The following is a 27,859-nucleotide window of genomic DNA, read 5'->3' as shown; positions in this document are numbered from 1 at the left end:
AATCAGCAGGGAATATGAGAGGTGGAGTCTGGGAGGGCTGGAGGCGTGCCATAAATAGTGACAGCCAAATACGGGGCGAGACCAGCAGGCCAAAGGATGAGTTCAGTTTAGGACACATTGTGTTCCGGCCACTCTGTGACATTGACCAGTGGACAGTTAAAAATATGTTTGGAACTTCTGTCTTGGAAGAGAATGTTGGAGCTAGGAATTACAGTTAGGGAATAATCAACAAATTGGTAGACACAAAAGACATGAGAGTAGAAAATGTGTATACCATGAGAAGAAAAGGCCTAAAAGACAACAATGGTTTGTGACAATTTGACTTGTGTTTAGTTTTTTTCCATTGGTGTTATCATTATTACCGTTACGAATGAATATTTCAGGGAGCAGAGACAATTTATTGGATGTTTGGGGCAAGGAAGGACTTGCTCCTGTTCTCTTAGGATGGACATGCTAATGATAATAATGCAATACAGAATCACAAATCTACAGGCTACAAGAGATGCGAGCGAGCCCTCGAGGACGCTTCAACTCTCCAGATCTGATGGGAAAGAGCAGAACTGGAGATCCTAGCTCTGACTCACGGAGTATGCTTGTTTGCATTACTCTTTCCGAATGCAGCAGACACTGTAAATATTTTGCCTTCTCCACTAGATGGTAAGCTTTTGGGTTTTTTTGTTGTTTGTTTGTTTTTATTTTTTAAATTAAATTTATTTATTTTTATTTATTTATTTTTGGCTGCGTTGGGTCTTCGTTGCTGCGCCCGGACTTTCTCTAATTGCAGCAAGCAGGGGCTACCCTTTGTTGCCGTGCGCAGGTTTCTCATTGCGGTGGCTTCTCTTGTTGCGGAGCACGGGCTCTAGGCGTGTGGGCTTCAGTAGTTGTGGCACGCAGGCTCAGTGGTTGTGGCCCTTGAGCTTAGTTGCTCCGCGGCATGTGGGATCTTCCCCAACCAGGGCTCGAACCCATGTCCCCTGCATTGGCAGGCTGACTCTTAACCACTGCTCCACCAGGGAAGTCCTAGATGGTAAGCTTTTGGAGAAGAGGAGCTATGAGATAATGCACAGAAAGCGCTTAGTGTAGTGCCTGGCACACCTCTTTGATGGTGGCTATTATGAATTCAATTAACCTTTTGCATTCTTGGCAAGAGCTAGCAGGGAATTTTGTAAACATCAGGTACAAAAAAATTCATCCATGCTGCCTATGATCAAGCAGTTCATGGCACCACAAAGCAATTTCCATTTCTTTTTCTTTTTTTGATTTGCTGGAGTCAAGTAAAGACTAGCTGAGTGGATGACTCTCTCCCAATTGGGAAACGTGTATCCTACCCATTCTCAAAGTTTGCCCTAGCTTGACCCTTGGACATAACCTTGAAGAAGAGTTTCTGGGTCAGCAGAGCTCGTAGGCAGGGCCCCCGGTCCCCTACCCCCTCAAAATCTCGAAGGCCAGAAACCCTGGGGAGCCTTGGTTAGCACTGCTGGGAGACCATAAAAATATGTGACCTCTTTCGCGACTAATCCAATAGGTAGTCCGGGGGCCGCTGCCTCCCGCCCTCCTGCCCGCCCTCTCCCATCCCCCCTGCCACCCACCCGCGGCGGCAGTTCCCTCTAAGATGCCTGCTCTCTGTGAGTGCTGAGTTGCTGAGCTGCTCGTTCTCCATGTGACTTCAGTTTCCGTCAGTTCCTTCCGCAAGTGCTAAAATAATCTGATGCCCCAGAGAGAGCAGGCAGTTCAACCGCGCGTTCGGCTGCTGTCGAGGAGGAGGCCAGAGCCCCGGGAGAGGATGCGCCCCGCGGAGCCGCCTGGGCCTGCGGGAGCCGTGAGTATTTCCTGAGGGGCAGCCGCGGTCCCTCCAGAGGCGGGCGGCTCTGAAGAGTGGGGAGGCGGGAGGTCAGCGTCTGTGGCCCACAGCTCAGGGCTGACGGGGAAGTTGTGGCTTGCTGCATCCAAGCTCCACCAGTTCTGTTTGGGGGCTACAGCTCTGGGTGGAGGTGGAAATACCTCCCTCTGGGAGACTTAGAGGTGGCGTGGTGTAGTGGAAACAGTGAGGGCTTCAGAGTCAGACCTGGGTTTGATTCCTGGCTCTGTGGGGGGAATTCCTGAGCCTCAGTTTCTTCGTCTGCGAAATGGGAACAGTAATGCTCCCTCCCTGGGCTGGATGACTGGATGTAGTGAGACTGCTCTGTGAACACTCAGCCTGCCTTTCCTGCCCAACAACGTGGATTGAGAACCACGATTTCATAGATGAAGACCCTGCAACTCATTAACAACAACATATTTATGGATAGCTTCCATGTGCAGGCGAGTTGGAGTTCAAGGTGTTGGGTGGGGCTAGAGCTGTGAAGAAGACAGACAAAGCCCCTTCCCCACAGAGTGTGTGTCCTTGGGAGATTCCCCAGGTTCTGTTACTTGAACCCACAGCCTGGAGACTAGACTCCAGGCCTCTGATCCCCCTTGTACAGTGTTCTTCTGTAGCCCACGCAGCTTCTCCCTGTGGGCTGGATTCTGGAGGATTTAGCATATATCCCCCTGCCCTCAGGAGCTGACAGAAGTAAGGAGCCGCCGAGTGGGCTGTGTGCTGCCCTCAGAATGGGCTGCCAGCTCACTGCACCCCTGAGGGGAGGTGACCACGTGTTCCAACGGTGGCTGGGACTCCAGGAGGCTGAGGCAAGGTCCTAGGAATGGAGCCCCTGGATAGGGCTGGTCCAGGGTGGCGCACTTCCAGGGGGCAGTGAAGGGACTCCACGGGAGGTTTCTTCCATGACAGGAACAGCCTGTTAGGAGTCTGGACAGCAGAATCATTCAGAGTTTGTAGAGTTGGCCTTTTGAGGTCTCCTGTGTCCCCTTCACCTACTGGCTGTGCTGCACAGACTCTTTCTGTGGAGGTTGATGGTTTACTGGGTTTTATAGCCCTGAGACTTATTTATTTTCTTCACGTACCACATAGGTTTGTACATGTATGTCTGAGAGTTCCTAGAGGGGATTATAGAATCATGGGCCCCGGGGGTGTGGGTAACCTCAACTCCCGTCTTTAGGTTCAACATAAATCAAAACCTCTTTCACAAAGAGGGTGATCTCATCTAATGGGTGCCCTCATGGGAACTTCATGAAAACCCATGTGAACCTGATCCCATAGAGTCCTTAAACCCATCATCCAAGAACAGGAGGCTCCCAAACAGAGAGCAGGCTCCGGGTAATTGTCCCGGGGCCTGTGTCAGGGATACATTGACCTGTGTGTCTCTAGTCTTTTTGATTCTTTCGAAAGAGTGATGCTAGTACTGATTGTAACTTGTGTTCTGGCTGTAGTGTGCATCCACATCACAAAGTGTGAGCTAGATTCTTGGATGGAACGCTAGGTGTACCTCACATCGTGCTCAGATCCACACTGTAACCACATACGTTAGGGGAGGGTGGGCTTTCACCCATGACTGAAAAACATTATCTTTCTTAGGACATGCATGTATGGTCAGGGATGCTCACTGATGTATCTGCACATTAGTGACAAATATTTTTCTTTATTATACTCATTTCCCCAAAAATTATTCTTCTCAACCTCATCATCAAACGAATGTTATGTGTTCAATATGTGGGAGGTTCTGGGCTAGGTTAGATGATGATCTCTGAAAGCTCAGAGAGGTGAGGAGAGGGAAAAAGGACACTGATCTTATCAAGCCTCACAAGCAACTGTCAACTTGAGTTTAGGGGTTGTTTAGTTGCAAATGACAAAAACCTAACTGAGCTTGGTTTCAGGGGGAAAAAAAAAGAGGATTTATTGTTTCAAATGACCAAAAAGTCTATGGGGGAACAGCTTCAGGCATGGCTGGATCTGGGTGCTCAAACATTGCCAGGCATCCATCTATCTCCATTCCTCACCTTTGCTTTCCTCTGTGTAGGCTTCATTATCAGGCAGATCCTAAAGTTGTTGACAAAGATGGCTGCCTGCAGCTCTAAGCTTAATTCCCACCAGTTTGGCATCTGAAGCAGGAAGAGAAAACCTCTTTTCTAATAGTCCTAGCAAAAATGTTTAGATTGATTCTCATGGGCTTGGCATCTGTGCTGTACCTGTTATAAACCAATCACTGTGGTTAAGGAATTAGGAGGCTCTCATGGGCCCAGCCTTGATCATAGTGCTCATCTTGGAGCCATGAGTTGAGGCCAGACCCAAAAGAACACAGACTTTTTAAGAAAGGAAGGGGGTTGGTTGCACGACAATGTAAATATACTTAACACTAATGATTTCTACACTTAAAAATGGTTGAGGTGGTAAATTTTATGTTAGTGTATTTTACCACAAATAAAACATTTTTTAAAATAAAAGGAAGAGAGAAAAGAAAGGAAGGGGTGGTTTCCTGAAAGGGGAATTGGGGAGCTGTTACCAGAAGGAGAAATGAACGTGGGTAGGCAAAACCAAGTGATTTCCAGAGTGAATGGAGTCAGCGGCTGAGACCAAACCACACGTGTCTTCTCATTTTGATGCGTGAGTGATTTCAGGCTGAAGAAAGGGCATAAAAGAGGAAGTAGAACCCTGTAGTGGTTCTCACTAGTGAGGTGGGCATGAGGAGCAGGGCTGGTGCCAGTGATGGCTAAACGTGGCCACAAAACCCTGTGAGGACACAGGGACTCCCCACCTCCAACCTCAACCCACAAGGTCGCCTTGCTCAAGCGCTGTGCTGTGTGCCCCAAGAAACTTTCTGTTGGCCCCTCCAAGAAAGAAAAGAATCGGGAGGGGATTTTCCTTCGCAAGGTAGCACTTGGGGCTCTCTGTCTTTCCACCCTGGCTCTCTTAAGCAGGACCTAAGTGTCTGAGGCAACCCAGCACCCACAATGCTCCTCAGGGGCTCATCTTGGGGTGCACATCATACTCCCCAATAACTTCATATCATTCTGTTTTAGATTCCAGGCTGGACACTGGCTCCTCCTGATCGTCTCTAGTTTTGCTCCTTGTTTGGCCCAGCCATGACCCCTCAGGTCTCTCCTGCCTTTCCGGTGTCTCCCCTCAGTGGTCCCACCAAAGGGAAAGGCTGAGCTCTCTTCCTCAGCCTGCAGGGTCAGTGGCAAGTGGGTCTTTCCATGCCTGGCCCTGGGCCACCTCCTTCACCCTCAGACATGTTAATGGTCTCCCTATCACTGCCCAGCCTGACACCCTGAGACTTCCTCGTGGGACTCTCCCCATGGCCTTTTTCTTTTCCTAGGTTCTTGTGCCCTTCCTCGGGTCCCTAAACTGAAATTTCCATTTTCACTAATGTTACTGTCCTCTTATTTCCTTCTAAATCCCCAGTTTTTTCTAGGCTTTCTAGCTCTTTTTACAGAACCTCCAAAGGCCCTCATCTTTGTCATAGGTACACCCCATGGCATTGACAGGGTACCTCATCCCCAGAGAAGACCATAGCCCTCTGAACGCTCAGGGGTGCTATTCAGGATATCAAACACCACATGGAACGGGCACTGACCAAACAGAATGGACATTGTCCTTAGAAGCAGGGTCCAGGGGGCCCCTGCTGGGTCAGATGTTACCTCCTTGGTTGCTGGATCATGGGGGAGAGGGAACTGGGAGTTACAAGAGAGGGGCCAGGCAGCTGGGGTGGGGCTCATGGGATACCTGTTTACCAACAAATACTTACCTGTGCAACCCAGCTGAACACTCACCCAACATATATTCCTCCCATACAGGTGTGCATCCAGCACCTCCAACCTGGGCCAGAACTGAGCTCTGGTTTTGGCTTCACTTTCTATAAGCCATGAGACTTAAGCAATTCACTTTGGCCTTTTTGAATCTTGGATTTCTTATCTGTAAAATGGGAACAATAAGCAAGGACTCTAACATAGATATTTGTGCACCAATGTTCATAACAGTATTATTCACAATGGCCAAAAGGTAGAAACAACCCAAATGTCCATTGATGGATGAATGGAGAAACAAAATGTGGTCTATATATTATTCAGTCATAAAAAGGAATGAATTTCTGATGCATGCTATAACATGGAGGGACCTTGAAACCATTATCCTAAATGAAATAATCCAGGCAGAAAAGGACAGATATTATATGATTCCACTTATATGAGGTACCTAGAATAGGCAAATGTATAGAAAAGGAATAGTGGTTACCAGCGGCTGAGGGGAGGGAAGAATGGGAAGTTATTATTTGATGGGACAGAATTTCAGTTTGGGATAATAGAAAACTTCTAGAGAAGGATAATGGTGAGATTGCACAACAGTGTAAATGTATTTAATTCTACTGAATTGTACTCTCAAAAAGGGTTAAAATGGTAAACTATATGTATATTTTACCACAATAAAAAATGGAGATAATAATTCCTACTATGTAGAACTGTTGCAAGTATTACATGAGATCAAATATCTATAAGAAGCCTTTGCGGGCTTCCTTGGTGGTGCAGTGGTTGAGAATCTGCCTGCCAATGCAGGGGACACGGGTTCGAGCCCTGGTCTGGGAAGATCCCACATGCCGCGGAGCAGCTGGGCCCGTGAGCCACAATTACTGAGCCTGCGCGTCTGGAGCCTATGCCCCGCAACAAGAGAGGCCACGACAGTGAGAGGCCCGTGCACCGCGATGAAGAGTGGCCCCCGCTCGCCGCAACTAGAGAAAGCCCTCGCACAGAAACGAAGACCCAACACAGCCAAAAATAAAAATAATAAAATAAATAAATTTATAAAAAAAAAAAAAAGAAGCCTTTGCAACCTCAAGTGCTATTATTATTATTATTATTATTAACCGGTAGCATTAAATTATAATCCAGTTGTTTTGGCTTTATCCAAGAACTCCCTAAAAATCATTATTTGGGGGAGGGCGTTAAAAATATCACATTACTCCCATTCCTCTGTGAACTCAAATAAGTGTTAGAGAGAGAAAAAAAATTAGCCTTATAACAAGTAGCCCACCTTGCTAGTATAATTTGAAGGATTTTTAAAAGGGTAAAATTATCTGTCCTACTGTCCTGAAACTACACCATGAACATTTGATTATTTTTCATTATTACCTATATAAATACCTATTAAAGAGCAGTTCATTAAAGAGGAGATCATTCACTCTTTAGTATGAGCTGCTTTCTTGCTAATTCTGGCTGAGAACACTAAGGCAGTGATTACCAAATCTTTTTTTTTTTCTTCTTCTTACAAGACAGAAACTTTTTTTTTTCCAAATAAAATAGCTGACTTTGCAATCTCAATTATATTGAGATTAAATTAATTAAATTGATCCGGAAGATTGAAAAAGTAGGAACATTTTTTTCAAGGTTAAATCACTTGATATGCAGGGACTTCCCTGGTGGCGCAGTGGTTAAGAGTCTGCCTGCCAATGCAGGGGACACGGGTTCGAGCCCTGGTCCGGGAAAATCCCACATGCTGCGGAGCAGCTAAGCCCGCGAGCCACAACTACTGAGCCCGTGTGTCACAACTACAGAAGCCCGCACTCCTAAAGCCCATGCCCTGCAACAAGAGAAGCCACTGCAAGAGAAGCCTGCGCACCTCAACGAAGAGTAGCCCCCAGTCACTGCAACTAGAGAAAGACTGCACAGCAACGAAGACCCATAGCAGCCAAAAATAAATAAATTAATTAATTAATTTTTAAAAATCACTTGATATGCATTCTGAAGTATTTAGGGGGAGGTGTACGTATGACTGCAATCTATTTTAAAATGCATCAAAAAATAAGGTGGCTTGAAGGATGGATAGAAGGATAGGTAGATGGATAGATATGTGATTAAAAACAAATATAGTGGGCTTCCCTGGTGGCGCAGTGGTTGAGAGTCTGCCTGCCGATGCAGGGGACACGGGTTCGAGCCCTGGTCTGGGAGGATCCCACATGCCGCGGAGCAACGTGGCCCGTGAGCCACAATTACTGAGCCTGCGTGTCTGGAGCCTGTGCTCCGCAACAAGAGAGGCCGCGATAGTGAGAGGCCCGCGCACCGCGATGAAGAGTGGCCCCCGCTTGCCGCGACTAGAGAAGGCCCTAGCACAGAAACGAAGACCCAACATAGCAATCACTCAATCAATCAATAAATCAATAAATCTTTAAAAAACAAAAAAAAACAAACAAAAAAACAAATATAGTAAAATATTAATAGTAGAATCTAGGTAGTGGGTATACCAGTGATCACTGTTAAATTTTTTCAACTTTGCTGTATGTTAAAATTTTTCATAATAAAAATTGGGGGAAAAGTCAAATTACTATTAATACCCAATCACCACTCACATTCTTTTCATAAACATAAAAATAAAATATTTTTTTAAATGTAAGACTTCCATAGGCATTATAACTATCTATACTATAGTATCATGTTATTTGGATTATTGAATTATTGCACATCTGAACTATGAGGATATGATGAGGAGGTGACACATGTACTGGGCCTTGAAGGATGAATAAGAGTTCAGCAGTTGGAGAATACCAGAAAAAGGACCTTTCCCACAGAGGAAACAGTGTGTGATTTAGTCAGGGATAGCCAGTATCCCAGCATGGCTGGGGCATGTGGAATTGACACTGAGTTTTGCTGGTTTCATAGACTAAGTTTGAATTGCAGCTCTGACATCTTTAGCTGTGTGGCCCAAACCTTTGTGAGCCTCAGTTTACCAAGTGTAGGATGAGGATGATAACATTTACTTGCTAGGATTTTGTGAGGATTATTATATGTAGAGCACCTGGCCTAGCACTTATCCCAAGGTGAGCACTCAATAAACATTAGATACTACAGTTAAGAGCCTAGTAGGCAATCTGGGAGCTTGAGTACTACCCCAGTCGAGCTGGCCGGTTATCAGGAATCTATATCATTTCATTCCTCAGTTGCGCTCTTTCTCAAGGGAACCAGGGTCGGCTGGTTGGGTGGGAGTGATACATTTCTACTCTGGGCAATAAATCTCAGTTATCACCTATAACCCCTTCCATCCATAATCTCCCACAGACTCTGGGTGGTGTCTCCTCTGAATATCCCAAGGCTCACACATGGAAGGGAGAAGGTACTGCAGTTCCTCTGTCTTAGTTAACACCAGCTCCCTGTTTGCACAGAGGAACTCTGCCTTCCCTTTAACCTGACACTACCTTATTAGCGTAGTCCACAACATTTCCTTATTGACAAAGCCTTTTCACACACATTCTCTCATTCAGTCTTGACACAACCCTGTGGGGTCAGCAAGGCAGCTGTTATTGTCAACCAGAGCCACCACAGGAGTGAAATGATCAGAGAGAACAAACCTATGATACTGAACAGAAACGATAAGTTTGAAACGAATGGGTTATTGGTTGGGTGCCTATCCACAGAGAGTATGTGTGTCTCTCTATACAAAGGAGACACCACCAGCCGTGTAAGAACAAGGTGTTATCACCCCCGTGGGAGCAGATTTGCATCTTTTAAGACCTGTGACCAGATGCAGCCTGTGTCTATGGAACGGGACAGAGTGACTTGACTTCTGTTGGTTCTAAAGGGCTAACCTTGACCACACAGGGAAGCTGGTTGACTCATTTGTAGCCCCGAGGAGACGAAGTCAGCAGGGTAGCACACAGGCAGCGCTCCACACCCTGGCTGCCTGGTGTAGCTATAGGAAGAGCCCAAAGGAAGAAGAGCTGCTGTGGCCTCCAGCCTCCCTCCAGGTGGAGGCAGAGCCTCAACCTTTCCCAGATGAAGACTTTTCTCACAAGAGCCTTTGCGGAGCCTGGCTGACCAGGTGTGCTAGGCTCCGAGTAGGAAAAAGAGATCTGGATTTTAAACCGGTGCTTGGAAACCATTGCATTGCATTCTCTGGCCTGAGTGTTCTCACCTCCGAAATACTGGTGGATAGTCCCTTCAGAATGCTGCAGTTCTTCTCAAAAGGGTGGTCAGTTACAAAATTTGAATGAAAGTGCAGTTGCTAAGAGTCACGTGCCACAGAACTGTCCTTCCTCGCATAAATTCTTAGGACCACGTATTCAAGGAGCATTCCAACAAATTCAAATGACGCAACTCCTCATTTATTTGTCCAGGCTTAAAGGGGGATCCAAGTCCTGGAAGCAAATGCAAAGGGGCCCCAATAGTACAATAGGGAAAATACAAAACAGAATGTGTAGTATATTTGTTAAAAGAATATGCATGCATCTGCATGTGTGTAGAAAATACTTGAAAGGGTACATACATTTCAGCATCTCAACAATGGGGAGAATTGCACCTGATATTTACTTTGTCCACATCTGTATCATTGCTTCTTTGTATTTTCTAATTTGCCAGCCATCAACTTCAATTACTATATTAAGACAAGCTTTTAAAGAATAGAAACAATCTATTATTAGTTAAAAATTAAAATATGTCATAATCAGAGCCTAATAAATATCACTGAAATAGAGAATTTCTTATAATTACTTAGAATTGAGATGATTGTGAGTGTACTTAAAAGGATTATGTTTGGAGTCAATGGAAGAAAAAATATCACTGACTGATAACTAAAATAAGTTTTATTATAGACACTACTTTTACTTTTCAGAGTCCAGGGGTTTTAGATCTGGGGTTGCATATTCTTAGCCCAGCCCTTGGAAAGGTGGCTGCAAAGGTAAAGGAAGAGCCCAGGGTAAGGAGATACATGGAACAGGTTCAAAGCCTGGCTCTCATCTTGAGTACATCACTCAAATTCTTGGCCTCAATATCCTCTCCAGTAAAATGGGAATCATAATGCCTGTGTTGCAAGGTTATTACTGTATTAAGACAACTGTTATAACAAAGTTCAAAAAATAGTTTTTGTCATCATTATAGTATCCTCATCCCTGGAAAGCTGTCCACCTGCCTGTGCTTAAACACATCCGGGGTGGCAGCTCCCTGTTTTGTGAGCAGGTTCCTGACATCTTTCTGTGTTGAATATATTGCTACTGAAGCATTTTTAATTGCCACACATTATACCTATTGTATAGCTGTATCATAACGTATTTAGCCAATCCTTTCATTATTGGACTTTTAGATGATTTCCACCTTTTTATTATTATCACTGAATATTTGCTGTATTATCACTGAATACAGCAATGAATATTTCTGTAAAAATATTTTTACCTACACTGTAATTCCTAAGTATAAATCCCTAGAAGTGGAATTATTGTATAAAATAATGTTTTCAAGGTATTTGATAAATCGTGTTAAATTGTCCTTCAGAAAAAGTGTGCCAATTTGCTTTCTCCTATCTGCAGGATATGAGACAATTTCGGGGAGGCACTCAAAAGCCGTTGTATTGCCTATATTTTAACAAATTCATTATTTTTTAAAACTTGAAGTATAGTTGATTAACTCTGTTGTGTTAGTTTCAGGTGTACAGCAAAATGATTCAGTTATACACATACCTATCTATCTATTCTTTTTCATGTTCTTTTCTATTATAGGTTATTACAAGATACTGAATACAGTTCCCTGTGCTATACAGTAGGTCCTTGTTGGCTATCTATTTTATATATAGTAGTGTGTGTTTGTTAATCCTAAACTCCTAATTTATCCCTCCCCCACCCTTTTCCTCTTATGGTAACCATACGTTTATTTTCTATGTGAGTCTATTTCTGTTAACAAATTCATTATTAAGAGAGGAAGCCAGAGAAGCAAATTATGAGGTCTGAATTCACACATCTCAGTTCTAAATGCTCTCTTGTTCCAATACTAAATTTGCAAGTTCTTTTTTAATGAGTCAATATTCTTTGCAAAATATAGGAATGTTTGACCAAAAATACAACTGGTTCTTTACTTTTATAACTATTCTGCATTTTCTTTTACATGTAATTCCAAAATCAAAATTTAAAAATCTTTGGATGCGAAAGTACACATTTTGTACATTTCTCCAAAGAAGATATAGAAATGGCCAACACATGAAAACACATATGTTCATAAACACATGAAAAATGTGCAACATTACTAGTCATCAGGGAAATGCAAATCAAAGCAACAAAGAGATAGCACTTCACACCTGCTAGGATGGCTATAATAAAAACGATAGAAAATGACAAGCGTTGGTGAGGATGAGGAGAAATTGGAACTTTAGTAATGTTGCAGACATCACACTCTTTACCTCTAAATAATTCAGTGTGTATTTTGTAAGAACAAGGACAGTCTTACATAACCACAGTACAGTGATCAAAATCTGTAAATTAACATTGATATAATACTATCATTTCAAATGTTGTCTGTATTCAAATTTTACTAAGTACCGCAGAAAGGCCCCTATAGTATTTTGATCATTTGGTTAAGGAGGCATTTGCCAGTTTTTCCACTATAAAGCCGTTATTTTCGCCTTTGTAAAATTAACAAGTAACTTGTATTAATAAGATACTTTAAGACTATATTAATATCTTGTTTCCCAACAAATTTTCACTCTTTAGTTTTACCATCCCTTGTGATTCTTGCCTATAGGGTGCACTTTGAAAAATACATTCTTGCATTCAGATTTCAGCTACTTTCTCTAATTTTCAGGTAGCATCATAATGCTTGAATGTGCTCTTTTGAAATATGACATTCTATTTTGTCTTTGTGTTCAAGCTTATTAAAGAGCACAAGTCCTGTTTTAGTTAGGTTCTTTTTGTTGCTAAGATGCAACTTTTGGGCCAGCCTATGGGGGTGGTGATGGTGGTGAGGTGCTATCATGAAAAACCATGGAGCTTGGAAATGGACCCAGCCATTTTCCAAGAACCACCAGGAACCAGAGAGGCAGCCTTGAGCCCACTCTCCCCACCCCCTCTCCCAGCATTCGCAGTCCACCCTCTCATCATTCTTCCTAGTCCATCTTCTCTGATCTCTGCCCTCTGTTGACTATCTCATTCTTTTCTGTCTGTATGCCTTGTCGTCTAGCTTCTGCTTTTGCTTCCTCATGGCAAATCCCTCAAAAATTCAACTCCACCTCCTCTCTCTGTGCCTCTTGGCTCCAATTTCCACTGCTAATTACCTAATTCTCTCCCTTGTCTCTCTGCACTGACATCACTCATAGGGTGACGGCCACAAGTAAGGAGTGACCTCCCCTGGTCAGGTGCTTCCTGAAGGTTCTGTCAGCTTGGTGGAGGTCCAGGTAGTGGTGAGGTCATAAGCTTCTTCTGACGGCTGCCCTTCCAGAGGGACTGTGGGTGTGGTGGACAGAGCAATTGACCTGGACAGTGGAAATTACAGTAGTACATCAACCGTGTTTCCTGAACCACAGTCAGGCCACGTGATCTAACACTTCTGTGCCCCTTTCAGGTGTGAGAGATGCTGTCTGGAAGCTCTAGTTTGAATGTCAAAATGTTAGAAGTTTCAGGATATTTTAAAGGTTTCTGTGTAATGCATTTTAAATTTAACAAATGTTTCCTGAGTACCTTTCTGAGAAGAAAGTTTGAAAAATGTACATTCCTGGAAATTTGGGGACCAAAGATTACCATAATCCCTCTCCCTTTAGGAACTCCAACATTTATTTTATTTTTCCCATTTTTTTTTAAAGGAACGTAGTTTATTTATTTTTATTTATCTATGGCTGTGTTGGGTCTTCGTTTCCGCACGAGGGCCTTCTCCAGTTGCGGCAAGTGGGGGCCACTCCTCATCGCGGTGCGCGGGACTCTCACTATCGCAGCCTCTCTTGTTGCAGAGCACAGGCTCCAGACGCGCAGGCTCATTAATTGTGGCTCACGGGCCCAGCCGCTCCGCGGCATGTGGGATCCTCCCAGATCAGGGCTCGAACCCGTGTCCCCTGCACTGGCAGGCAGACTCCCAACCACTGCGCCACCAGGGAAGCCCCTATTATTTTTTAATTTTGAAAAATTTCAAATTTACAGGAAAGTTAAAAGAAAGTACAATGCTAAATTTGTCAGTTAGTAATAATTAGCTTTAATTCTCTCTCTCTCTCTCTGTCCTTCTCACTCTCTATCTTTGTTGAGCCATTTGAAAGAAGGTTACATAAATTGGAAACATCATGAAATTTCACCCCTAAATACTTCAGCATGCATTTCCTAACAATAAGGCATTTTTCTGCATAACCACAACATCATTATCATACCTAAGAAAATTAGCAATAATCTGGTAATATCATTTGTACATAATATCACCTAAAAAGACATCATTTAGTACACATGTAAATTTCCCCAGTTGTCTCAAATTTTTCTTTTAGAGATTTTTTAAAATCCAAAATCAACTCAAGGTACATGCATGTGATTTGGTTATTATGTTTCTTAGTCACTTGTAATCAGACTTCTCCCCTCCCCTGCCTTTCTTTGTTTTTCAAGACTGACTTTTTTTTTTTTTTTTTTGGCTGTGTTGGGTCTTCGTTTCTGTGCGAGGGCTTTCTCTAGTTGTGGCAAGCGGGGGCCACTCTTCATCGCGGTGCGCGGGCCTCTCACTGTCGCGGCCTCTCTTGTTGCGGAGCACAAGCTCCAGACGCGCAGGCTCAGTAGTTGTGGCTCACGGGCCTAGTTGCTCCGCGGCATGTGGGATCTTCCCAGACCAGGGCTCGAACCCGTGTCCCCTGCATTGGCAGGCAGATTCTCAACCACTGCACCACCAGGGAAGCCCAAGACTGACTTTTTTTTGAAGAGTCCAAGCCAGCTGTCTTGTAGGACATCTTACAGTCTGGATCTTTCGTTATGACTGGTTCAGGGCAAACAATTTTTGGCAAGGGTACTACCGAGATGGGACTTTGTGTTTCCCAAGGCACCACACCTAGAGACTCAGGATGCAGGTGGTCTCATCATGGGAGATGCTAAGTATAACCATTCGGTGACAGTTGAGATCACTCTTTTTTTTTTTGCTAAGAATCAGAGACCAGAGCTGCTTGCCTGAGGCATTCAAATACTTCTTGGTAGCAGGAATTATTTGAAGTGGTCACAGACTGGGGTTTCTGTTCTTTATTATCTATTTTCTGTGGTCTGTGACCAGCTGCCCTTCCCTTTCTCCCAGGATCCCAAGTGGGATCTGCTCTTTTATTTTTAAACAAAGGCGGACTCCCTTTCTATGGAGTCCTCTACCTAGCACCCGTGGCTTTTGTGTTCAGCGATGTCACCATCACACGTTTACACTCCACACTTGTGCAAACTCTGCTTCTAGAGATTCTGCCCCTCATCCCCTCTCCCCCTGCCCCGCCCACAACCAGTCTATAAATATTTGTTTCTAACACTGAGAGTTCTCCACTTTCACCTGCAAGACCTCTTTCTTTAAAGCTTTTTAAGCTTATCTGATTATTTTGCAGAGAAAATTCTCAGTTACATGCTAATGTATGGGTAACACTCTTAGCACTTGCTAATAGCGCCATTAGCAAAGAGGTTGCAGTCCCAGCTCTGGAGGCAGCTGCTGTAGTAGTAGCAGCAGCTGGAGAAGGTGGGGAGGTGAGAGAGAGTGAGGAGGTGATGTTCAGGGTGCCCCCGAATACTAGAAACCCAGCATCCTTTCCTGAAAATGAATCAGAAAATACCAACAAAGCAAAACCAAAACTCAGGTCAGAGTTACTCCTTAGTATTCCCAAACTTTGAGTATGAGGATACCTTTTTATGGACAAAAATACCTGTAGATCAGCCCTTACCTGATGGTTGCGTTTTACTATCTGCTGATAAAGACATTCCATGGAAACAGAAAGCTACTTGGAATGAATAACCCTTAAAAGAATAAGTTATATTTTATTAATACAGGAAAACCTACATCCATGTGAAAAAAAAATAGTGTACATGTGTGTTTGTCAGAGGACCTGACAAAAACGGACACTGCTGCACTCCTGTATTTTGATTCTTGTGATGATAGGGACATGGAAATTTCAGGACTTCAAGAAAAAAGACAAGTCAAAAGTTTTCACTCATCCTTTCTTCCCTGTCCATTGCAAAAGCAAGTATCACCCACAGGTGTGGCTCCTGGACGGGAGCCACTCCTTGTCCTGCACGTGACCATCTTCTTCCATCCAAGCAATCCTGAGCCCAGAACTGATGCAGTCATGGCGATGGATATGGAAGCACTGCCCCAGCTTACAGCCAAGCCACTGCCGGCAGGCTCAGTATGCTCCTTCCAAGAGGAGTGAATATTCCCATCCCCTTTCATTGTTTCACACGGCCCACGGGACCATCCAGTCAGTCTCCTTTTACCTTACTTGGCTCATTGAAGCAGGAGCTTCTCCCTATTGTTTTGTAGAAACAGGAAAAGCAAACAAGCATAATTTCTAAAACAAAGAGGAATTTTTGCAGCTGATACGCATTCTTCTTCCTCACTATTAGTGTCCTCTTGTTTCAGAACACAATCTTGGTGCGTGTTGTTTTATGAAATAAATTTGTTTTTACCATTCATTTATTATGACCAGATCTGGAGAGAGAAAAGCCAGACAAAAAGCCAATTTTGTCTTTCTGCCTAAAAAAGGAACATTCTTTATAGACAAGGGATGGATGTGGGGTTGAATCACAGGTTTTCATGTTAACCAATTGGAAAGCATAGTATCAAGATGAATGGTTACAATAAGGGATGCCATTAAGCATTTGAGGTCCTAATATTTCAAGGACTTCTTAGAGAGGAAACAGGAAAGACATTTTGTGATGACACAAACAAAATAGTTAGAAGATAAAGAAAAAATATAAATGCAACACTAAGAGGGCCTCACTTTAACATGAGGTAGGATTTATAATCTTAACATCTTCAAGTCAGATGTGTTACAGACAGTACAGAGTCTTGTCTCCTGCCCACATCTGGTTCAATGGTGTCTTGTCCCTTTAAAACTCTTCACTAGTTAGAAGCTCACAGTCTCTGACTTTAGTCATATTCATGATAACTATGACTGGATAAAAGATACAGAGAGATTATAGAAATCGTTAGCTGAATAAATGAATATAGGATTTATAGATCTATATAAAAAAGAATGGGACTTAACTATTTTCTGCTTCCGCACTTGGAAAGAACTCTGCAACCTCGTTATCTGGTTTAGGAAGAACAGATACAAGCAGATTCTGTTAATGCCATCTGCTTCTCATGTCAGGATCTCAGGTCTTATATGGATTATATTCCCAGTGGTCACCCAGACCAGGAGGAAACATGGTACTTTTTCAGAGCCTACTTGGAACATGGGTTGATCTGCAGTTCTTTTGTATTACTCTGTGGCTCCCACAGTGGTTCACAGCCCATGAAATAGGCACCCTTGATCCAAGCCCTTTTAAGTATAACAGGGGGAGGTTCCAGGTTACCCCGTTTAAATTGTTAATGTCATACTGTCATGTGTGCTCTCCATCATAATTGTTCTTCATTCACTTCCCTTTCTCCGCCAAAAATGTATCTAAGATGAGAAACATTTGGCTTAAAAAATGGATGTATTTTTCAGAAGATATCAGACAGATAGGAGTAAAGTGGGATGGTTACTTTTTAAAAAGCACACTCAAGCGTAGACGCTCTCATACAGCTGGAGACACTGTTGAGTGGTCCTCACCCAGCTGAGGGTAAGTGTGGGTGGAGGGAAGCAGTCCTGTGCACACGGGAGAGGGTTCATGGGATTTTCCAATGAGACTTGGCATCCCAACTGTTTATCTTGTACTCTTCACCATGCCGTGGCTCTGAGGAGGGCTTCTGCAGCCACACACCCCAGGAAGAGTGTTTCTCAACCTAAACGGTTATTATTTTGAAAGTCTCTTATTGCTTTTCAGAGGCATTACATACCTTTTTGTTTTGTATTGTTCCAAGCCCCTTCTCACTTACATCATTGTATCAGTCAGGCTCCAACCAGGAAACAGAAACGCACAGATTATTTAAAACAGAGGAAATTTAATGCAGGAAATTGGCTACACATGATGGAAGAGGCTGAGAAGCCAACCAGGGAACAGAGAGTTAATCCAGAGATTAGCAACTTTGGGAAGCTGCCACCTCCCCTAGGTAGGGGGAGGATACTGGGAGGACTACCAGAGCCTGGGAGTCACCAGAAGAAACTCAAGGACTTCTCTGTCCCAGGCAGAGAGGGCGGGAGAGAAATACCATGGATTTTCTCCTCCTCCTACCTTCTAACTAACCTCCCAGTAGTGTTCCCCATTGACCAAACCAGCTGGAGGCCAGCTGACACCCAGAGCCTTCAGAAATCAGTCCCCGCAAACCAGAGCTGGGTGGGGCAGGGTAAACTATGGCTCTGAGGACAGACTGCTCTCAACCAGCATAGTCATCTGTTACTGGGATTAGCCTTTTTTTTCTTCTATTCAAATAAGTCTTTTCTGGAATTTATTAATGCAGAATTTGTAGTCCAACCTTCCCACGTAACTTTCACACATTTAGTTGGTATAATGACTTACTCATTCTTCTGCCAAATTATTCATTCTTTTCCCTTTTTTCTGTGGCTGTTAAATTACCTTGGAGATTACACATAGGAGTAACAATCACTCATCCAGCTCACTGGTGTTAAGAACTCATAAATAATAATTGTTATTAAGTACCTTCATAGTTGAAGCACTTACGTATATACTATTTGATTCTCATAAAAATTCTGAGTAGTTATTATTATCTCTGTTTTATAACAGGATTACCTGAGTCTCGGAGAATTTATGTGAATTGCTCAAGGACAAATAACAAATGCTGGAGCCAGAATTCAAATCCTGGTCTGTCTGGTTCCAAATCCCATAATTTTCTCATGCTGCCTCATGAGAGATGGAGTGCCCAGAGGGCACAGCAAGAGTCTTTCTGGGCTGGTTGACTGACTTTAGGAGAAAGGAGAAAATATGCTTTAAATTTGCAAAAATTTTATTGTTGACCCAGAAATTAAAATTACACTCTGGGCATAACTGACACCAGACCCATCTAGCATTCCAGTCTGCACTCTTGCCCTGAACACATCTAAACTCAATATCAATATATAGGGTTGGCTGTTCTAAAAGGCTCAGCGTCACAGCAGCATGTACCATCCCAAGCCTGACAGAGGGGAATGAAGGACGAAGGGAGTAAGTCCATGGTTCCCATCTTTCTGTCTCTCCTCAATTCAAACCCAGTGAAATTTGAATGTTGGACAAATAATGAATTTTTTTTAGTATGAGTATGTCCCAAATATTGCATGGGACATATTTACACTAAAAAATTGTTTTTTGTTTATCTGACATTCCAACAGCATCTTGTAATTTGCTAAGTCCGGCAACCTTATCTCAAGGTGGGCAGTGATCCTACCATGTGTGTGTGTGTGTGTGTGTGTGTGTGTGTGTGTATTGGGAGTTCACTGAGGACAGGAGCCCATATGGCCTTGTTTTTGCCATCTGTGCCCTGTACATGCCATGAGGTAATAATTCCTGCACAGGTGCAGAAGTAGAAGGAGAGCCTGGGATGGGGACTCCCAGTGTCTGGCAATTATGGCTGAATTCTGAATTGGAGGTTCCCTCTGTGGTAAGGAAAGCTGGCCTGACCTGAAGTGAAGGTTAAAGCTGACTTACCTGGTTTCACTTAGCTTTTCTGTTAGTCTTTCACTGGTGAGTATTCAAATCTGACCAGAAAGTTAAAATTAGCCTTAGAGATGTGTAAACTTATTCGAAGAAAGGGAAAGAGGAAGGGGCCCAAGATGGCTAGATGCGTCAGGCAGAAATGTCTGTGGGTCCCATGGAATATGTGAGGAGTTCATGTTAGCACTGGAACTGCTGGCCCAGGAGACAATTCGAGAGCAGACCCTGTGGTCCTTCCTGCGGTCCTTCCTGGGGGGATGTCAAGGAGAGGATGGGGCAGGCGAAATGCTGGGACCAGGCTCTTGCCTCTGATTCTGAGGAATGCAGAGCTAGGAGGGGATGCCACTGGGCTATAAACTCTCCCAGCAAGAGGGTAGTCAATTCAACAGCACCTACTGGGAGACAAATTACCCTGGCTACTCATCCTAGAGCTCGGGGGGGTGGTTCTGGGGGCTACTTCCAGCCCTGCCACTAAGTCGATCTGGAACCTTGAATAAGCCCTTACTATCTGTGGCCTTTTTATCTCTGGCCCTGTAAAAATGTGGCGGTGGAGGGTATATTACATTTCCATTATGGTTTCTCTTAGTTCTAAAATTCTATTGGTCTATGTATAATTTTATGCCTTCTCATGACTCCAGTTGTGGGCTCACCGGCCAGGTAAGAGAGCCGGTAAGCACACTTCATCAATAACCCTTATTATATCTGAAGATTGTTTTTTCATTTTTCCCTCAGCTTTTTTCCTTATTCAGGCAAAATATCAAAATCCTTTTTTCAAAGGTCTCTATTCAAATGAGTTAATCAGTGAGGTCTACTCTTTTCTGAAAGCCTCATGTTGACACAGCAATTAGTAACTCTATGAGACCAGAGGCTACAATTAATGTTTCAATCCCAGTTCACTATTCATTCATTCAGCAAATATTTATTGAGCTCAGGTGATGCATGGCAGATTTGAGCTTTGAGAGGAACATTTCAAGAGAACTATGAAACATGGCAAACTCTAGGTGACCTGAGACCCAGTTCCTCAAATGATTTGCTTCTCTCTTCTGTTGCTGGACTCTTGGGAGTTTCAGGTTCAGCCACCTGCCCATCAAATGGTAGAGGCAAAATGAAAATGAGTTCTTGTTGACAGTTGAGTGAGAGGTTAAATGTGTTGGCTAAGTTGAGGTATTTGAATAATCTGTGGGTTTCCACCTCGCTGTAGCCGTGGGCCTCCAACAGCGGTCATACTGAGAACTGGCTCTTTCTCCCGGGAGCGCATAGCAGCCCTCTGGGATGTCCTTCTCTTACCCGCTTCTTCCTTGCCCTCTGTCCACAGTGCTGCACTTGAGATGGAGTTACTGCCCCTCTGGCTCTGCCTGGGTTTTCACTTCTTGACAGTGGAATGGAGGAATCGAAGTGGAATTGTCATGGCCACTTCCCAAGGGGGCTGTGAGTTGGTGAGTTTTCCTGGGCACTCCAAGTTGTCTGTTGCTCCTGTCCTGAAGAGGTTGGGTCCATTTGGAAAGCTGATGGATTGTCAGTCAAGGAGGGGAGGGAATGAATGAGTCTGAATCACTCTGTACCTACTTACCACGATGCCATGTGCAAGCTGCTCTTTAATCAAAGGTAAAGGTGATGCCTGGGAAAGGCCCTGCCCCACCTTTCTCATACCTGCTAAGGACAGGTGATCCCAGAGACAGGCCAAGGTCAGCCACCTGGAACAAGAACACCTTGTTAAGAATCTGGATGATGGAGCTCCACTAATGGTATCAGAATCTCTGGTTGGGGGGCGCATATTAAAGTTGGAGAAGCTCTGCCTCAGAGTCTGTGTGTGAGCCCATAGCAAATGCTTAACCAGCTGTACTGAAGAGCACGCTGCCCACGCTGCCCACGCTGCCCTGCACAGCACCGTCCTTGACCACGCTCAGGCTTACAGCAATCCAGGGAGAGATACCTGAGCTTTTACGGTTCACCCTCTCCAGGGCTTTCAGCCTATATGTGGAAGCAGACTTGGCTCCTAATAACTGAGCATTCTCTAGAAATTTTCTCCTTTGCCTATAACTTAGTGGTATTAAAATTTGAGAAACATACATTTAATGAATATTCCTTGAGCCATGTTATATACTAGGCACTGGGAAGATAAATTGGATGTCAGGGTTAATAACATTCAAAAATGTTCTTAAAGCTGATGAATCTTAAAAACCCAGCTGGTGGTGGTTCTTGACCACTTTTAGTAACCTCTAACCACTGTGCTGAAGTAGACTCCGGTAAGGGGTAGGGGTTATGAGCCAGACCAGGTTTAAATCCCAGCCCCACCACTTACTAGCTGGTGACATTGGGCCAATCTGTGCTTCAGTTTCCTCATCTGTAAAATATGTAGGTAGTAATAGTACCAACCAATAATACCATAACACTGGGCTGCAATGATGACTAAATGAGTTAATGTATGTAAAGCACTCAGAACAGTGCCTTGTGTGTAGTAAGTGCTATGTGTTTTATCTACTGTTATTATTGTTGTTAGTCTCTGCTATACAGACGTCCATTATTCCCTTACAGAGGCAATGAAAGATTAACTTCACAGTAGCTAATTCAGGAGTTACCAGGCATAGGAAGAGGAGGGAATAAAGCGCGAGTTCTTTGACAGCTTGCAGGGTTCAGGCTAGACTCCCTGCCTGACCCTCTGCAGCCTGGTGGGCAGGAGTAGGGACTCGGCTACCAGTGAGATGAAAGAGTGGCTTTTCAGTGCTCTTTTGAATTGAGGGTTGAGAGTTTGAAAGTCCAGCTACTCTCCAAAACCCCTCCTTGCATTAGCCATGCAACATTATCATGAAGTGTATGTGGTAAGCTTTCTTGGGCTCTGATGGCCACGTGGACTTTTTGCAACACGTCAGTGGGGCTGCAAGAATTGCAGAGACACATCCCCAGCAACTGCAGCAACTCTGGTGAAACAGGGTCTCACAGCTTGAGGAAAGCCCCTAACCACAGCATTCTCCAGTCCCCACGGGGGGAAGACCAACACTTACTCAAATAAAGAAATACATCTTGTTTCTGTATGGGGAGATTCAATTTTGTAAAGATGTCAGTTCTCCCCCAAATTACTCTGTGATTATAATGCAATCCCAATCAAAACTCCAAAGACTTTTTTGGGGGGAGGGCAGGTGTAGAAGGAACTAGACAAATTCATTCTAACGTTCATCTGGAAATTAGATATAACTCAAATGCTCAGCGATAGGAAATTAACTAATTAGAGCATGCTAATAATCGTTCTAGCAAACATTTATTAAGCATTTATGTGACAGGTTCTATGTTAAGTGCTTTACATAAACAATCACACAGAATCCTCAAAAAAAAAAAAAAAAACCCAAGAGAAAATTACAAGTATAATTTACATTTTACAGGTGGTGTAATGAAGGTCCCGACTGGTTAGGTACCAGCCCAAGCTCACCCATTTGATAAAAAGCAGAATCAAAATGGGCTGATCGTAGAGATCTGGCTCTTAGCCACTGCGCTATTCATGCAATGAACTAATATACAGTTGCCTAAAAGAATGTGATCAAATTTATTTTTATTGCCAAGGCAATATATCTATCACATATTATTAATGGGGGAGGGGAGGAAGTCGATTACTGAATGGTTTGTAGAGTACAGTCTCATTTTAAAATGTTTTTTAATTTATTTTTTATTTTATTTTTTAAATTGAAGTATAGTTGATTTACAATGTTGTGTTAGTTTCAGGTATACAGCAAAATGATTCATATGTGTGTGTGTATATGTATATATATTCTTTTTCAGATTATTTTCCCGTATGGGTTATTACAAAATATTGAGTACAGTTCCCTGTGTTATACAGTAGGTCCTTGTTGGTTATCTATTTTATATACAGTAGTGTGTATATGTTAATCCCAAACTGCTGATTTATCCCTCCCTAATGGTAACCATAAGTTTGTTTTCTGTGTCTGCGGGTCGATTTACGTTTTGTATATAAGTTCATTTGTATCCTTTATTTTTTTTTTTTAAAGATTCCACATATAAGCGATATCATATGATATTTGTCTTTCTCTGTCTGGCTTACTTCACTTAGCATGATAATCTCTAGGTCCACCCATATTGCAAAGAAAAATTTTTTTAAGTTAGAGAACGTCTTTGGAAAAGAGTCCAGAGGAGATGTAACAAAAGGTTAACAACGTTTCTTTGAAGGAGAGGCTGAGGTTACTGAATAGTTTAATTTTCATTATTTCTATAGTGTATCAATTTTTAATTATGAGAAGTTTTATTTTAATAATCAGATAAAGAACTTGGGGCTCCAAGAGGTTAATTCCTTGCCCAGAGACCAAAGCTAATAAGTGTCAGAGCCAAGATTCAGACTTGAGTCTGTCATCTTTCCAAAGCTGTGCTTCTTCCTCTCTCTCAGGAGTTTTCTCCCCTGTTCCACTACTCCACTTGCCCCGTGGGACTGGGCCCACAATTTTAGGCAATCACTGACCTTGTTGTACTGACCAATCTGTGGAAAGAAACGCCATTGCTCTTCCATCTCATCGCTTAAAACTTTTTTCCTGGACACCGAAGGGATACCCTGTGGATGATTGCTTTTGCCAATCTTGTAGAAAGTGGGCTGAGGGAAAGTATCCTGAGGCTTGTGTGATTCCTGGAGTGAGACCAGACCCATCCGTCCTGGCAGTTTCCCCACACAGTCGCAGTAGAATGGCGTTCAGGAAAAGCACTGGATTGGGCAATAAGAGCTCTGGGCTCCGGTCCCAGCTCTGTCACTGGCTCTTCACCTGTCCTCTCCAGACCCCCTTTACTTCTCCGTATGATTCAGGCTGGTGATGAGCTCTCAAGTCCTCCTGAGCTGTAATATTTATCAATCGAGAGCGTAGAGGAGCCTCCCAGGCAAAATTCCTTCAGGTAAAATGAAGATGCCACAGTGCTGCCGGTTCTTGGGCTGTGTCCCTGTTAAACACACAGTCTTATGATCAGAGCGATAACAATGCAATAGTGACCATTTGCATTAATAGTGTCCACTGTGTGCCAGGCACTGTGCAGCCTCTTGCCTAATCTCACTACAATCCTCTGAAGTAGGTGCTAACTTTATCTCCATTTTTCTGAGGAAACAATAGATTTAGACTACATTATTTGCTCAAGGTCACATAGGGAATAAATGGCAGAGGTGGGATTCGAACCCAAGTAGAGACCTGATCCTCAGTCCCTCTCTGTAGTTAAAACCAAACTGCAATACAGTGGTCAGCACTCAGCACCCGATGGACAGGTTCTCAGATCTTCTCTAATATGCTGTGTGCGTTGAGTGAGGCCTGGAGCCTTAGTGAACAGTCTGATGAGTGAACTAAGTTTCTGTACATAAACCCTCACCTCAGAGGCCCCCCGCCCTGCTGACCAGTGTGTTTTTGGACCTAGCTGGATAGAGTCGCTGACTGTCGAGGCCAGAACCTTGCTTCAGTGCCCAGCAATCTCCCGCCATCCTCCCAGACACTCCTCCTGGATGCCAACCCGCTCAAGACCCTGTGGAACCACTCGCTGCAGCGCTACCCTCTCCTGGAGAGCCTCAGTCTGCACAGCTGCCGCCTGGAGCACATCAGCCGCGGCGCCTTCCAGAAGCAGGCTCGCCTGTGCAGCCTGGCGCTGCCTGACAACTCCCTCTCCGAGAGCTACAAGGAGGCAGCAGCCGCTCTCCACGGCCTGCGGGGTCTGCGCAGGCTGGACTTGTCAGGGAACTCCCTGACGGAGGACATGGTGGCCCTCATGCTACAGAACCTCTCTTCGCTGGAGTCCGTGTCCCTGGCGCGGAACACCATCATGAGGCTGGATGACTCTGTCTTTGAGGGCCTGGGCCGCCTCAGGGAGCTGGATCTGCAGAGGAACTACATCTTTGAGATTGAGGGTGGTGCTTTCGACGGCTTGCCCGAGCTGAGACACCTCAACCTGGCCTATAACAACCTCCCTTGCATTGTGGACTTCGGCCTCACCCAGCTGCGGTCCCTCAACGTCAGCTACAACGTCCTGGAGTGGTTCCTGGCGTCGGGGGGAGAGGCCACCTTTGAGCTGGAGGCGCTGGACCTGTCTCACAACCAGCTGCTGTTCTTCCCCCTCCTGCCGCAGTGCAGCAAGTTGCACACCCTCCTGCTGCGGGACAACAACATGGGCTTCTACAGGGACCTGTACAACACCTCGTCGCCGCAGGAGATGGTGGCCCAGTTCCTCCTCATGGACGGCAACGTGACCAACATCAGCACCGTCAACCTCTGGGAAGAGTTCTCTTCCAGTGACCTCTCTGATCTCCGCTTCCTGGATATGAGCCAGAACCAGTTCCAGTATCTGCCAGACGGTTTCCTGAAGAAAATGCCTTCCCTCTCCCACCTGAACCTCAACCGGAACTGCCTGATGACGCTCCACATCCGGGAGCACGAGCCGCCAGGAGCGCTCACCGAGCTGGACCTGAGCCAGAACCAGCTGTCGGAGCTGCACTTGGCTCCGGGGCTCCCTGGCTGCCTGAGGAGCCTCCGGTCCTTCAACCTGAGCTCCAACCGGCTCCTGGGTGTCCCCACTGGCCTTTTTGCCGATGCCAGTAACCTCGCTACAATCGACATGAGCCACAATCAGATCTCGCTTTGTCCCCGGCCGGGGGACTTAGACGCCGGGGGCGCCCCCGGCTGTGTGGATTTCAGAAACGTGGCGTCTTTGCGGAGCCTGTCTCTGGAGGGCTGTGGGCTGGGGGCACTACAAGACTGCTCGTTCCAGGGCACGGCCCTCACCCACTTAGACCTGTCTGGCAACTGGGGGCTTCTGAATGGGAGCACCGCCCCTCTCTGGGACATTGCCCCCACGTTACAGGTCCTGTCTCTCAGGAACGTGGGCCTCAGTTCCAGCTTCAAGGAGCTGGACTTCTCTGGGTTTGGGAATCTGAGGGACTTGGATCTGTCGGGAAATGCCTTGACCAGTTTCCCAAGGTTCAGGGGCAGCCTGGCCCTGCAGACCCTGGATCTCCGCAGAAACTTGCTCACGGCCCTTCCTCAGAGGGCTGTGTCTGAGCAGCTCGTGGGAAGTCTGCGGACCATCTACCTCAGCCAGAATCCGTATGACTGCTGTGGGGTGGAGGGCTGGGGGGCCCTGCAGCGCCTGCACACTGTCGCCGACTTGGCCATGGTCACTTGCAACCTCTCCTCCAAGATCATTCGCCTGACGGAGCTGCCCGGAGGCGTTCCTCAGGTCTGTAAGTGGGAGCGGGTAGACATGGGCCTGCTGTACCTCGTGCTCATTCTCCCCAGCTGCCTCACCCTGCTGGTGGCCTGCACCGTCATCTTCCTCACTTTCAGGAAGCCTCTGCTTCAGGTGGTCAAGAGCCGCTGCCACTGGTCCTCCATATACTGACCTGGCTACGTGCCCACATTAGACACTTGGTCTGTACACGTAAGGACTTTCTCTGCCAGGTTTCAAGATCTGGTGCAGAGGACAAGTCTGAAGAACTGAGGTTTAAATGAAAGTTTAAAATGTTTCCATCCCTTAGTTGTCCCAAGTTCTTCCTCTATCATTGTGATGCATCCTCTATCATCCTGGTAAAATATTTATTAAGTGACATTCTATGAAAATAAAAAATGTGTCTTATAAATATTTTTTAAATCAAATGCAGCTTGTGTTTTTTCTTTCCTTAATTTTTTCTTTTTGGTAGTTTCACTTGGATTATTTTTGTGCCCTTCCCTTGGTGACATCCATGGAGCAGGTGAGAAAGGGAAATCATTCAGTGCTACCCTACAGCAAAAACCACTCCAAGAGCACGTCCTATGGATGGCGAGAGTCAGTGTTCTGAGGGTTCCCCAAGGACAAGTCTTTCAGAGCCAAGCTGAGTAGTCTGAGATGGGATCTCTCCCCTCCTGCCTTGGCTTGCATCACGGCTGCGGCCAGAATGGGCCTGCGGTGGAGTCCTCTCTGGGGGCCCTGGTTCCCGCCTGGAGTCTCCAGCAGGCAAACCTGACCCTTCCATGGGAAAGTTAAGAGAACAATAACTGGGGGCCCTGAGTTTATTCAGGCAGTCACTGAACGCTGGGCACAGTCCTTGTTCTAAGGGAAAGTAAAGAGGACTGCAGAAAGGAGGGAATTCTACTAACTTGTGAACTGCCCCTACTGGCAACAAAACCCACAAACAACTTCTTAACAGATGTTCAGTATCTGTACTCACTACATTCCTAGTTCCCTTTCTCCTTCCCTCCCCTCAGTGAACAATTTCTGTGCTCCTCTCTGGGGAAAAGATCATAAAGACACAGCCCTTTTGGTAGTTGAGAATTTACTCTGTCCTTGCCTTTTTATCCCTGCTTATTACATCATAAAGGGCCTAATGCAGGGGTGGTGTGGGGATGGGGAGGGGATGGAAATTCCACAGGCTGATTACTGTTACCGTGAAGGCTAAGTGTCAACAGAAATGTTTAGGCAAACCAAAGTGATAAAATCAGTGGTCTCACTTTGACAAAGCAGTAACTTCCCTTGAATGCTCTACGAGTGTAAACAAGGCCCTTTCAGCAAGCTTCCACACTCAATAGCATTAA

General features: G+C 44.8%; 1 protein-coding gene across 2 annotated transcripts; it reads left to right on the top strand.

Moving 5' to 3' along the window:
- Nucleotides 1-1,726: 1,726 nt before the first annotated feature.
- Nucleotides 1,727-26,925, top strand: NRROS (negative regulator of reactive oxygen species). Of its 2 annotated transcripts, XM_007171602.2 has the most exons (3): nt 1,742-1,819; nt 20,644-20,764; nt 24,720-26,925. In XM_007171602.2, exons 2-3 carry the CDS (start codon nt 20,657-20,659, stop codon nt 26,688-26,690), a joined length of 2,079 nt encoding a protein of 692 aa, XP_007171664.1. In that variant the 5' UTR covers nt 1,742-1,819; nt 20,644-20,656; the 3' UTR covers nt 26,691-26,925. The 2 variants fall into 2 exon arrangements, with proteins under 2 accessions (XP_057400835.1, XP_007171664.1); XM_057544852.1 differs by lacking the exon at nt 20,644-20,764 and having other exon boundaries at nt 1,727-1,819.
- The last annotated feature ends 934 nt before the right edge of the window (nt 26,926-27,859 follow it).

The sequence above is a fragment of the Balaenoptera acutorostrata genome, chromosome 4 (genome assembly GCF_949987535.1).
Source record: "Balaenoptera acutorostrata chromosome 4, mBalAcu1.1, whole genome shotgun sequence".
NCBI classification, from domain to species: domain Eukaryota; kingdom Metazoa; phylum Chordata; class Mammalia; order Artiodactyla; family Balaenopteridae; genus Balaenoptera; species Balaenoptera acutorostrata.
The sequence above is the reverse complement of the archived record's forward strand: the minus strand, read 5'-3'. Positions and strand labels throughout refer to the sequence as shown.